At 36.1% G+C, this 12,749-nt stretch overlaps 1 protein-coding gene across 4 annotated transcripts in view; it reads right to left on the bottom strand.

The window, feature by feature from the left end:
- The window catches only part of COL11A1 (collagen type XI alpha 1 chain), a 193,174-nt gene that overhangs the window by 62,714 nt on the left and 117,711 nt on the right, over positions 1-12,749 (bottom strand). For all 4 annotated transcript variants that reach the window (XM_088022931.1, XM_088022932.1, XM_028101999.2 and 1 more), the window contains 5 exons: positions 11,427-11,480; positions 5,429-5,482; positions 2,362-2,469; positions 1,876-1,965; positions 1,565-1,618 (listed from right to left, as the gene is read on the bottom strand). In XM_088022931.1, the coding sequence (XP_087879057.1) occupies positions 1,565-1,618; positions 1,876-1,965; positions 2,362-2,469; positions 5,429-5,482; positions 11,427-11,480 (360 nt within the window). The remainder of the gene's footprint in view (positions 1-1,564; positions 1,619-1,875; positions 1,966-2,361; positions 2,470-5,428; positions 5,483-11,426; positions 11,481-12,749) is intronic.

Below are 12,749 nucleotides of genomic sequence, written 5' to 3'. Positions count from 1 at the left end.
GCTTATTTTTCCTTTTAAAAAATCTTTACTATGCGTCCATACCTACCTTAATCATTATAACATGACATTTATGTGATCTGCAGATTAAATATGTTAATCAATCTGCCAAAGGTTATAATGCCATGTTCTCAGTATTAGTTATGCTATATACACTTAACTCCAATATCAGGCTTTCTGATAATTCAAATAGGTAGATTTGGAAGGATTACTGTATGTCAGCACTGCGCCTTAATGTACCAAAATAACACAAAAACTCACATTCTACTGAGAGAGATAACCAATTATATTCCAATGTAATTTCTAAAATGCAAACCATAACAAAGAGCACTAAAGGTGAAAAAATTTCACCAATAAATGAAATGGAGGCAAACTGTCCAGAGACGACTTTATAGAGATTTAACATTTCAGCCTCATCTTTTTGGGTGAGTAGAATTTTTGTTAAGTAGAGAAAGGGAAAATGGGGTTTCCTGGAAAAGGGGAAAAGTAAATAGTATTCTCTCTGCAAAGTATAGAAGATTGTGGCAGTTTGAGAAGCATGAAGTTCAGTGCATGAAACTGGGTAGAACTAGAGGGAGTCAACAAGGCAAATAAAACAGGCTATGGTGAATGGGACCAAGCTGTGAAGATGACTCATTGGTCATTATAAGGAGTGTGTTTCTGAAGGCAGCGTAGGACCACGAGCTGCGGAAAAGCAGAGGGAGGGCATAGTTAAGGATATGCACCTGTAATTCTCAAACCAGTGGGCAAAACTGAAGAGGCTAAGTAAATGGAGTCAGGGACATGAGTTAAGACACTACTGAGCAAGGAGAGACAGGAGAGTCTGAATAAAGGTGGGAGCAGTGGTGATCAAGAAAGGGGGACAAATTAAAGAAACATTTTGGGGGGGACTAATAAGACGTCAACATTTTGTATAAGGAAGTTGAGAGAGGATTTAAAGCCATATTCAGCTTTTCGGCTTGGTGAAATAAGAGGGAGAATAAGATGAGGCCACTAAAGTTGGCAGTTTGGCTGTTTTTGGTAATCTTTCGGAGTACAGGTGAGAACAAAGGTAAACTCGGGGGCACAAATGAAGGCCGTATTCAACTGATTTCAGAGGGATTGATCCGTATCTCAAAAAAGGAAAAGGTGAAGTAAAGATCTGATATTTGCTCATTTGCCAATTATTTCATAAGGTTACATTAACTAAATAAAGCAGTCTGGATAACACGTACATGAACGTCTTTCCAGCTTAGGAGAGTTTTGTAAAAGCATTGACAAAATTCAAGTCTCATCAAATACTCACAATAAGACAAATTATGATTTATTCCCTTGGTTATTAAGAAGCAAGCTAGCTCCTTTTACCTCCTAACAGCAGCGGTGGAGTAAATATTTCCAATCGTCTAAACTCCTCTGTTTCTGCACTCAGTAGTGCATGCAATTAGTAGAAACCAGGCATTGACTGATTTGATTGACGTGTGTTTATTTTCTCTCCTACACACCGTGGGATCACAGCGTGAGAGTAATGAAAGAAGAGCTATAATTTGCAACTATGGGTAGCATGGCTATTTATTATAATCATACTTACAACTGGACCCGGTGGGCCCTGGGGACCTTCCCCTCCTTTCAGTCCAGGTGCACCCTGGGAAATGAGAATAAAAACAATGAAAACGAATCAATGTGACTTGAATATAAATAGGAGATGTATGACTGATAAAACGAAGATGGTAAGAAGTGTTTTAGACACAAATATACATTTCTATATATATTATGATAATCAATGCTTAGGCTTACGCATCTCCCCTTAATTACTTATGAAACTCTATTTAGTTAACTCCTAAGAAAAATGCTTCTGATAAGCAATCTCATTTACATGTTTATTCTATATGTTGATTATACCTGAGCTCCAGGAAGACCTCTTTCACCTGGGAAACCACGAAGTCCTGCTGGCCCGTCTTTCCCTGAGATACCTTGAGGACCTGGGTCACCCTAAAGAACATAATACACATCAATCATAGAGAGTAATTTCTACATGTTTCTACATGCAAAGCTGTTATTGTCTCCAATCTGTAAGTAAAACCTAAATGTCACTCAATAATGAGAATATTGTGTGGAATGCCATATGCATTAAAATGAACTGACCACTACCTATATTTAAAAACTGTGTATAAATGGATGGCTTTATGGTCAATGGACCTAAGTGGTCTTATGTTATCATTCAGTCACACCTTGAAGAACAATAAGCTGAATATTTTACCGGTATATCTTTCTGATCCATTTAAATACTGTGCTAACGTGAAGAGACCCTATGGACAAATGACGAGAAGCTACAGTGAAAAGTAAATGGATGCCTTCAGCCAATAAGTTTCCTTGAGCATGTCATACCTTCGCACCTTCTTTTCCTGCAGCACCAGGAAGACCCTGCTCACCAGGAGGGCCCGGAGGGCCAGGATGTCCTCGTTCGCCTATCGGACCAGTCTCGCCAGTTGGTCCCTAAAATGGATCAGCAAAACCTCATTAGATTGCTCTTTTGCTTTTGGTAAGGATAACACAAATCCCGAAGAAGTAGTACTCCCTTTCACAGAAAGTTATTCTCATTTATTTCCATGCTGTCCTACAAAACAGAAAAGCAGCATATCTGGGAGAAGTCTGAAAAGAGTAAGTTCATCCTTGGTTAAGACCTGATTTACATAGGTAAATTCAAAGAGCTATTTTCTTCGTTCAATGCCAGAAGTGCTTCGGAGTGAAGCCAGTCAAAGTATTGTTAAAAACTGCAGTTTTTAACTGGTTTCATCCCATTCCCTCTTTTTATATAAGATGTCAAATGCGGGTAGGAGTAAAAGAGGCATTGGTACCACATTGGTAGCTACTCAATGAATCACTGCTTGATAATAAGCCTCAGTCCCCTGGAACCCAAACAACCGAAGCAGCTCTCCTTGGAATTTCCATGACTAGAGACCTCTCTATAGTTAATCTATATGCATTTGACAAAGTCTAGGGAACGTAGCAGGGAGATCTGGCAGGCCTGGAGTTTGGGCTGGCAGTTCCTCCCGGCCAAAGGCTGTAACAAATAGCCCGCTGCCTTAAATTGCTACAAATGCCAAAGTGAAAAATGTCGGGTCATTTATGTGTCCCCTGAGTGGTGCTGTTCTGTGGTGCTAAAGTTTAATGAGCTTTCAAGTGTAAATAGAGAATGGTGGCCAGTTGCTCTCTATCTCCACCTGAGAATAAAGCAAAATGAAGGATTTAAGTTAAAGACATGTAAAGGGAAAGTTTCCAGATGCTAAGGTTGTTAAACAGTGGAATGTGTTGTTGAAGTTGCTTATGCATTATCATTCCCTGTTATTTCTCTAAAAATGCAACAGATTCTTAGCCTCTGGTCTTGGATAAAGAACGTAGCTGCCTCCTATTTCAGTGTAAATTTCTAGGTTTAAATTCTTTTAATTATATGTTGCTGAAAGTCCCCAATTTATCATTAAGGTACAAACATTCCCCCAAAAAGGAATTTTTCTTGAATATCTGATCACTGGAATTTCAGTAGTAAGCAAGGTAAAATTGATCCTAATTTAATGGCTCTATCACCATTGAGACAAAAATGAACAAGAATTCACATGACTACAAAAAAAGGAGTGAATATCAAATATCACAATCAATATTGTTCCTATTAAATCTATTTTCCTATTAAACTTCTTTTGTCTGAACATGAAAATTAGGTTATTGAAATCAGGAATTGGATTTTCTCTCTTAAAAGAACCAATAAAGAAAACTAACTCAATGGAAACGCATCCTCAGTAAAACACCTGATACTTTAACAACAACAACAACAACAACAACAACAACAACAAAGATCTCAGAAGCCAGATGTCTACATTTGGCTTTTCAAAAGCCAAATGAATTTTCAAAAGGGGTAAAGTCCTGAAATATTCAGTTAAGTCCCTTGATATAACATTCTAGTTGGACTTTAATTCCATTTCTATTCATGGATATTGAATGTAATAGGAATCATTCTTTAAATTATATTTTTTCACAGAAAATTGCCATGAAGTTGCTTGAGATGAAAAAAATAAGGGTAGCTAATTATTGAGGGAGTATTTTTTTAATCAAAACTGGTAGGCCGTTAGGAATTTTTCAGCATGGAGGCACCTGGGTGGCTGAGTCTGTTACCGACTCTAGATTTTGGCTCCGGTCCTGATTTCCGGGTCATGAGATCTAGCCCCGCAAGGGGCTCCATGCTCAGCGCAGAGTCTGTTTGAAATTCTCTCTCTCCCTCTTGCTATGCCCCTACCCTCACTTGCATGCATGCTCTCTCTCTAAATAAATACAAAAAATCTTTAAAAAAAAGAGTTCTTCAGCACACACACACAAAAATTATGCCAAAAAAATCATGCATACTACATTTTTCTTTTATAAAAGAGTAAACAGCATTTCCCTTGGTTCAGGATTCATCTCTGGAATTAAATGATTAACCACTCCAAGAATTCATTTTTGCCTTTGTCACCCATATTCCTAGAAAGAAGATGCAGTTTTTTGTTTCTCTGCTTATATGTGTGTTTGGATGTGCACGCTTGTGTGTTTGTGTGTGTGAATGCATGTGTGGGTGTATTTGAGTTACAAAGTCTTAAGAACCAATTATAGTCTGAGAAAAAACTATTTAAAGCAATTAAATAATTAAAACACTTATTCAACTGCTCCTGCTCTTTTGCTATGATTTGTTATTAGCAGGGGTAAAATTCCAGCTGAGTAAACTAAATTTGTTCTTTCCATTCAATGCCACTTTTCCAGAATAAATATTTTCTATTCTCACAAATTATTCTATAATTCAGTATACTGCATCCATTTTTGAGACTCTTTCTGCCACCTGTGTTGAAAAAGCTATCTGTCTTTGTCATTATTTAGACATATTCGAAGGTTACAAACTAATATTTTATCATTGATGGATATCATTTTTATAAAGACAAAAATCTTAAGAAACATGCAATATACTATAAATATTACAATTTAAGGAAAAAATCTGTGTTCAAAGCTTTATATTTCTAACATATTATACATCTAAATCTAATTTATACTCAGAAATCTGAAGTCATTTTGTAATTTGAAATTCTGGGAAAAGATAATGGTCAACTTTTCTAATAAAGCATTTTGGTGGTTTTCGCAGATAGTACTGTGATCAAGCTTTCATGTTAACTTCATTGTGAATTTTCTGACTTAATTTTCATTATTTGTTTTATTCTCATTTATTTATGCAGCCAACTGAAAAAATCTCTTCAGCTAAGTAATAGCTTGCTGAAGTTTATTTGAGGTAGGCCAGTTGCATTTATTTAAATGTGATGTAAAATCTAAAATACATCACTTTGAATCATAATAAAATGGGCAGATTTTATACAGCATAGAAAAGATGAGAATATAAACAGGAAAATAAATCTTATTAGAGAAATAAAGTAAAGGGACATACCTGTGGTCCAACGACACCCCCTGGCCCAGGGGGGCCAGTCTTGCCTTGAAATCCCTAAGGAAAGAAAGCATAATCTGTTAAAGCTATTCATGACAAAAGCATAAATTAAAATCTGGTAATATAACTCACATTAAAACAAAGTCACTTTTTGGCTAAAAATACTTATTTTTAAAATTTGTTTTATTTTATTGTTTTTCTTTATTTATTTTGGGGGGTGAGCAGAGGAAGAGGGAGAGAGGGAGAAGCCCAAGCATGAGCTGAGCATGGAGCCAGACATAGGGCCCAATCTCACAACCCTGAGATCAGGACCTGAGCCAAAATCAAGTCATATGCTTAACTGACTGAGCCACCCAGGCACCCCTAAAAATACTTATTTTTAAATGCTTAAATATGAGTTATTATATTCCAGTTTTCTTAAAAATTCTAAATTTACCATCCTCACTATTTCACATTATAGTCCAATGATTACTTTCAATAAACTTAAAAAAGAAAAGAAGATAATGAGATGACGATGGAGGGAAAACGTATTCTGAGCTCTATTCTACCTAGTCAAACAACAGCGAGAATTTTAACATAGCAATGTATATGGATAAAATAAATGATGATTTAGACATTCTTGAAACAGTCTACTGGTTCTATATAGAGATAAATCTATGGGCTGTGATATTAATGCATTTTCCTTTCCTGCATTCCAACATAAAACAAAACAAGAACAGAATCAAAACAAAATCAAAACAAAAATAAAACAGGATGTAGAGTACATTTATAAAAAGAACACTGTGCATGATTCGTAATCATTTCAGCATTTTATCAGTATTCTTTCTTAAAATCCCCCAAAATACAGTTACAAATATACCTTGTAAATAATGCAGCCATTAAGATAAAATCTGGGGATGTAAGCAGCAGGTAGTCACTAAACAAAGCTTTGAGCATATATTTTGGTGTCTATATTTCTCTAGACTCATGGGTTATTCATTCCATGTGACTGTTTTATGATTGGCAAATTTCCTTCTCATGTAAGTTAACTTACATTTTACAGTTGGAGAAGTAGCTTAAAAATACAGGGAGAAAAACCTTCAGAACTGAATTAAAGCAAATAGTGTTTGCAAAAGTATTCACGGCAACATGAGACTGGAAATAATAAGATTGAAAAGCAAAGGGCAGACACTGTAGTCCTGTGTTTGTATTGCAACCTTCCAGAAAACTGACGAAATTATTTATAATAACAAAATTGTATAAGTAGAAAAAAAGGAAAAGAACCTGTATTTGTAATAACTTTAATTGACATTTCAGGGAAAGAAAACAGATTCCTTCTATTTTTTATTTTTTTTACATTTTTTAAATTTTATTATGTTATGTTAATCGCCATACATTATTACATCATTAGTCCCTGATGTAGTGTTCCATGATTCATTGCCTACACACAACACCCAGTGCTCCATTCAGTACATGCCCTCTTTAATACCCATCACCAGGCTAACCCATCCCCCCACCCCCCTCCCCTCTAGAACCCTGTTAGTTTATCAGAGTCCATAGTCTCTCACGGTTCGTCTCCCCCTCCGATTCCCCCCACTTCATTGATTCCTTCTATTTTATTAAATCCATTAATCCTTAAGATCAACAAGGTTTGTCTTGAGATACCACTTTTAATAGCAAAACAGGGGCTCCTGGGTGGCTCAGTCAGTTAAGCGTCTGCCTTTGGCTCAGGTCACGTTTCGGGGTCTTGGGATCGAGCGCCGCATAGGGCTCCCTGCTCGGCCAGAAGTCTGCTTCTCCCTCTCCCTCTGCCTGACACTCCCCTTGCTTGGTCTCTCTTTCTGTCTGTCAAATAAATAAATTAAATAAATAAATAATAAATAAATAAATAAATAAAATATTTTAAAAAATCTTTAAAAAATAGCAAAACAAATTAATACAAGGGAAATATATCATGGAATATGTTTTACATTCTAGCCATGCTGATTTTCTAACCTTTCTCTGAATAGCCATACTCCACATAGTTTCAAAGCCTATTCCCTCTGTCTGGATTACCCTTCTCCCAATTTCTGATCACTAAGTTTGACATGAAGATATAAATGCAATACTGAACTTGAAAAAAAATTTAAAGTCTTACAAGGTTTTTTTTTCCTCAGTAACCGTGAGAGCAAGAACAGCACACAAGAAATGACTGTAATAATAATTAATGAAAATCAACTGATTAAAAATCAATGCTTAATTAGGAAATTCTGTGAAAAATGTGGAAAGAGAAACCTTGGGTGCTAGCACATTTGAGTAGGTGACTGATTTGGGAGGGGCTGGAGGACGGCCGGTTTTTATGTCTGCTCCTTTAATACATTAAGAGTATTTGCAAATATCCAATAAATGTGACACAAATAAACCATGTACAAGAAAATTTTATAGTTCACAATGGAGTGTGCTGGTTCAATATTGTCATATAATAAGACTATACTTGCCATTTAATTTTAGAAGAACAAGTTAAATTATGTCTTTCAAAGTCCCTGAAAATGGAGATCACTTTGCTACGCTGGGTCTGCTGTAAGACCCAATAAAAATGTTAACTCCTACTTTGATAATCTGTTGGAGACTAAGTTAATTTTAGGATGACTGTAGGATTTGGCAGGTGTGTTCCTGAGACAAATTTGGGTTGTTTCAGTATAACAGAAATTATTTCAAATTATTGCCAGTGGCCTTAAAAAGCTTTGAATTGTAAAACATCAGAATGAAACTTCAATTCAAGACTTTCTCACTGGGGACAAATCTCAAATACAAACAAAAGAATTCCTCCGTGAAAATAAGGTAACACACATAGAGCAACATGGCTCTTCTAGATTCTGACTCTTTCTTGTACAAGGCAATCCTTTGAATTCCGGTCAGCACAGAACAAGGTGAGAAAAAAAGGTTCCTGACTCTGGGATGATTCACTCTTGCTCTTAAAAGTGGATTTGAAATCAGGAATACAGTTTTCCAAAAATAATTCTAGACTTTGTCTATGAGAAACTACTAGAGGAGAATATCCATCTTAGAATCACTTAGTTAATATGCTATTTTAATATGCTTTGTTTAAATCGAAATGTTATAGGGGCACCTGGGTGGCTCAGTTGGTTAAGTGGCTGCCTTCAGCTCAGGTCATGATCCCAGGGTCCTGGGATCAAGCCTCGCATCGGGCTCCCTGCTCAGCAGGAAGCCTGCTTCTCCCTCTCCCACTCCCCCTGCTTGTGGTTCCCTCTCTTGCTGTCTCGCTCTCTGTCAAATAAATAAATAAAATCTTTAAAAAATATAAAAAATAAAAAATAAATTGAAATGTTATATATAATAATATAGTTCCTCTGGTAGAAGCAAAAGGTCTTGATTAAATTGGAGACAAAAGGGATTTTACAATGCCTATTCTCTAGGTATCCCTTTTCCAAAAGACAGTTTGAAAATATTCCAAAGTTACTCCCACAAAGCTATGCAATGACTTAGTTAAAAATGATTGACTGCAAGATTTGAAGGAGAGTAGGTTTGCAAATCTGAGTATGGATCCTCCATTAAAGAGTTTATTTTATTCCTTTTGATGGCTGCATAATATTCCATTGTGTATATATACCACATCTTCTTTATCCATTCATCTGTCAATGGACATCTTGGCTCTTTCCACAGTTTGGCTATTGTGGACATTGCTGCTATAAACATTGGGGTGCGTGTACCCCTTCAGATCCCTACATTTGTATCTCTGGGGTAAATACCCAGTAGTGCAATTGCTGGATCATATGGTGGCTCTATTTTCAACTTCTTGAGGAACCTCCATACTGTTTTCCAGAGTGGTTGCACCAGCTTGCATTCCCACCAACAGTGTAGGAGGGTTCCCCTTTCTCCACATCCCCGCCAAAATCTGTCGTTTCCTGACTTGTTAATTTTAGCCATTCTGACTGGTGTGAGGTGGTATCTCACTGAGGTTTTGATTTGGATTTCCCTGATGCCGAGCGATGTTGAGCATTTTTTCATGTGTCTGTTGGCCATTTGGATGTCTTCTTTGGAAAAATATCTGTTCATGTCTTTTGCCCATTTCTTGATTGGATTATTTGTTCTTTAGGTGTTGAGTTTGATAAGTCCTTTATAGATTTTGGATGAGATCTTGCCATTTGCAATGACATGGATGGAACTGGTGGGTGTTATGCTGAGTGAAATAAGTCAATCAGAGAAAGACATGTATCATATGACCTCACTGATATGAGGAATTCTTAATCTCAGGAAACAACCTGAGGGTTGCTGGAGTGGTGGGGGTGTGGGAGGGATGGGGTGGCTGGGTGATGGACATTGGGGAGGGTATGTGCTATGGTGAGCGCTGTGAATTGTGCAAGAGTGTTGAATCACAGATCTGTACCTCTGAAACAAATAATGCAATATATGTTAAAAAAAAAAGAAGATAGCAGGAGGGGAAGAATGAAGGGGAGTAATAAACGGAGGGGGAGATGAACCATGAGAGACGATGGACTCTGAAAAACAAACTGAGGGTTCTAGAGGGGAGGGGGCTAGGGGGATGGGTTAGCCTGGTGATGGGTATTAAAGAGGGCACGTTCTGCGTGGAGCACTGGGTGTTATGCACAAACAATGAATCATGGAACACTACATCAAAAACTAATGTAATGTATGGTGATTAACATAACAATAAAAATTTAAAGAAAAAAAAAGTTTATTTTATGCTCCTCATGCAGATGTAATTCCCGGGAGGAAACCCAAACAATTTTACTCTTTGGTCTCAGTAAATCATATTTGATTCTGCTTTTGAAATCCAAGACTTTGAAGTTTACAATCTAACTAAAATGAAGAAGTTGTTACACTAAGCATCGTTGCTTGGTGAGCAAAACAGGAATTGAGTTGCTGCTGATAGATTGTTTATCCTATGCAAAAAAACATCCTGTTTTCAGATTTGTTGCTGTGTGTGCACTACAGTGTAACTCCAAATATGTCTTCATGCTGGCTGCATGCCCTAAAATGACTTTGAACCACACCGTCAAAGCTAGTCTGTGTTGTGATTTCCTTAAGATATCTGGATAAAATTAATCAATGGTGAGATCCAAGAATTGAGTCCAAGGAAACGTGCTAAGCTGTGATAACTTCTGATTAGACTACATGACCCTGGAAAAGCCAGACACATGGTTTGGTAACAGTGGCAGAATAAGTAAACAAACCCACCAGGATTTTTAAACCATACTAAAGGTGCCAGTTTCCCCTTTGCCCAAATCATTGTTATTCACATAAGTTGTTCAGACAATTTATTTAATGTTATAGTCCTCATAATTTTAAAATAAAATTCAGTTACATTTTCCATTTACATTTTCCTACTTGAGGCGAAAGGATGCATTTGACATTGTTTCAACCCAGTTATAGACTTATGGTTCCAACATCAGAAAATATTTCATCCCTTTGTTCTGGATAGAAGAATGTATTAAATGCATGGCTTAGTATAATGTGTTTCCTTTAGAGAGCGGACGTATGATAGGGTTGGACGGAATATATCTTTAAACAAATACTTCTGTAAAAGGGTCAATGTTGACAACCTTGTAGAAGTGTCGAAAAGATAATGGGGTCCTCTCCGTCATCCCTAAAGTGCCGTTCTTGACAATAAGGACCGTCAAATCAAGTAACACCACATATCCTCAAGGATATTAATTTGTGGTGGGATACAAATTTGGGTCTAATTATGTATTTTATATATATATATTTTTTTTTTAATATATATGAGTATGGATTCTCCATTAAAGAGTTTATTTTATGTTCCTCATGCAGATGTAATTCCCGGGAAGAAACCCAAACAATTTTATTCTTTGGTCTCACTAAATCATATTTGATATATATATATATATCAAATATATATATTTTAATAAAAGTTTCAATGAAATTAGTTTCTCCATTGTCCATAACCTAATAAAGGAGCTATTAATAATAAAATAACTTTCTGTGAAATGATGAGGTACTAGAGATGGAAAATTTCAATCAAAACAGTGGGGTCACTTACAGTCTCTCCACGTTGTCCAGGGTGTCCTGGTAGGCCATCCTTCCCAGGTGGACCCTGAAATCACAAATATTAAATACCACATGTCATAAATATTTCTTGAAATTTTTTATACTTTAAATATAATCTGTTGGGCAATTTTCTCATAATATTTTCATTAGGTATCATATTTTGAGGTCATGTTGATTTTATATACAGTAGTGTGTGTATTTATCTCTCTAGGATAATTCTATCTGTAATTGTGACCAAGAGAAAATTATATTACTCCATTATGAACATTTTACATCTAAATGATTTCATTAGCATCTATTTTTTAAAAACATATTCATACAGATCTGTATTTTTAATTTTACAAAAAGTTTTAGTTCTTCGGTACTTGACAAATGAGTATTTTCCCCTCTTTTTGGTGATCTGTTCCTAATTCAATTTCCTGTGCATCAAGATTTGGATAGCAGAAAGATAGTGTCCTCTAGTGGTAGTCTGAGCTTCTAACGGATAAGAATGAAAAGAAATACAAACTTAGAAACAAGGGCACTTTGTCTCCCAATTGCTTCAAGTAAAGGAAACAAGGTAAGGCGCTATGCTCAATTTTCGAAGTCATCAGGGCCAAATTTTACCAGTCGGTTTTCTTAAATATCCTCTTGGACACATAATGTTTGTTAAGCACTGGACAGCAACTCTGCTATGTTATTACTTTCTCTAAAGGATGCTGTCTGTGTCATGACTGAAGAAATAAATGAAGCAATTAACTAAGTACTTAAAGTAAACAACTCTGTGCAGTTCCTGTGTTTTAGACACTTAGTAGAAATAGATTGCTTCTTTAGTCTGCAATATGGATTATTCACCCTACTCAGTATTGGGGTCAGATTTTAAAACAGGTTTAAATAGGTAGAGGCCGAAATATTCTCACCCTCCGGATAAATGGAGAGAAATAATTATTTTAATAACATTTTTATTGATAACAGATATACCTCTCACACTATGTTAATCATTTAACTAAGTCTATTTATCTTAAAAATACATTATTTACAAAAATCTATTTTCAAATATAATTATTTTTATACTGAGTTAGAAGAAAAGGCTTTGTTTCAAAAGATTATTTTCACTGACAGCTTTGTTCTTCTGAAGTAAGACTTTTTTGACATTGGCTCCCACAGCTCTTTCTGACAGTGTCCAGTCCCAGCTCTGCTCCCTGATTTCATCTCATCCCTGGCTGTCATGTGAATTAACAGCTCTAATTAATGACGGTTCTTATGACATTTCACAAGATTATTGCTTGCTCAGTGATTTGCTCATGGTTCCCAGGATCACCACAGTGATTCTAGT

The sequence above is a fragment of the Eumetopias jubatus genome, unplaced genomic scaffold (genome assembly GCF_037043125.1).
Source record: "Eumetopias jubatus isolate StellerSeaLion01/CBP00866 unplaced genomic scaffold, mEumJub1_p1.0 scaffold_4, whole genome shotgun sequence".
Lineage (NCBI taxonomy): Eukaryota > Metazoa > Chordata > Mammalia > Carnivora > Otariidae > Eumetopias > Eumetopias jubatus.
The sequence above is the reverse complement of the archived record's forward strand: the minus strand, read 5'-3'. Positions and strand labels throughout refer to the sequence as shown.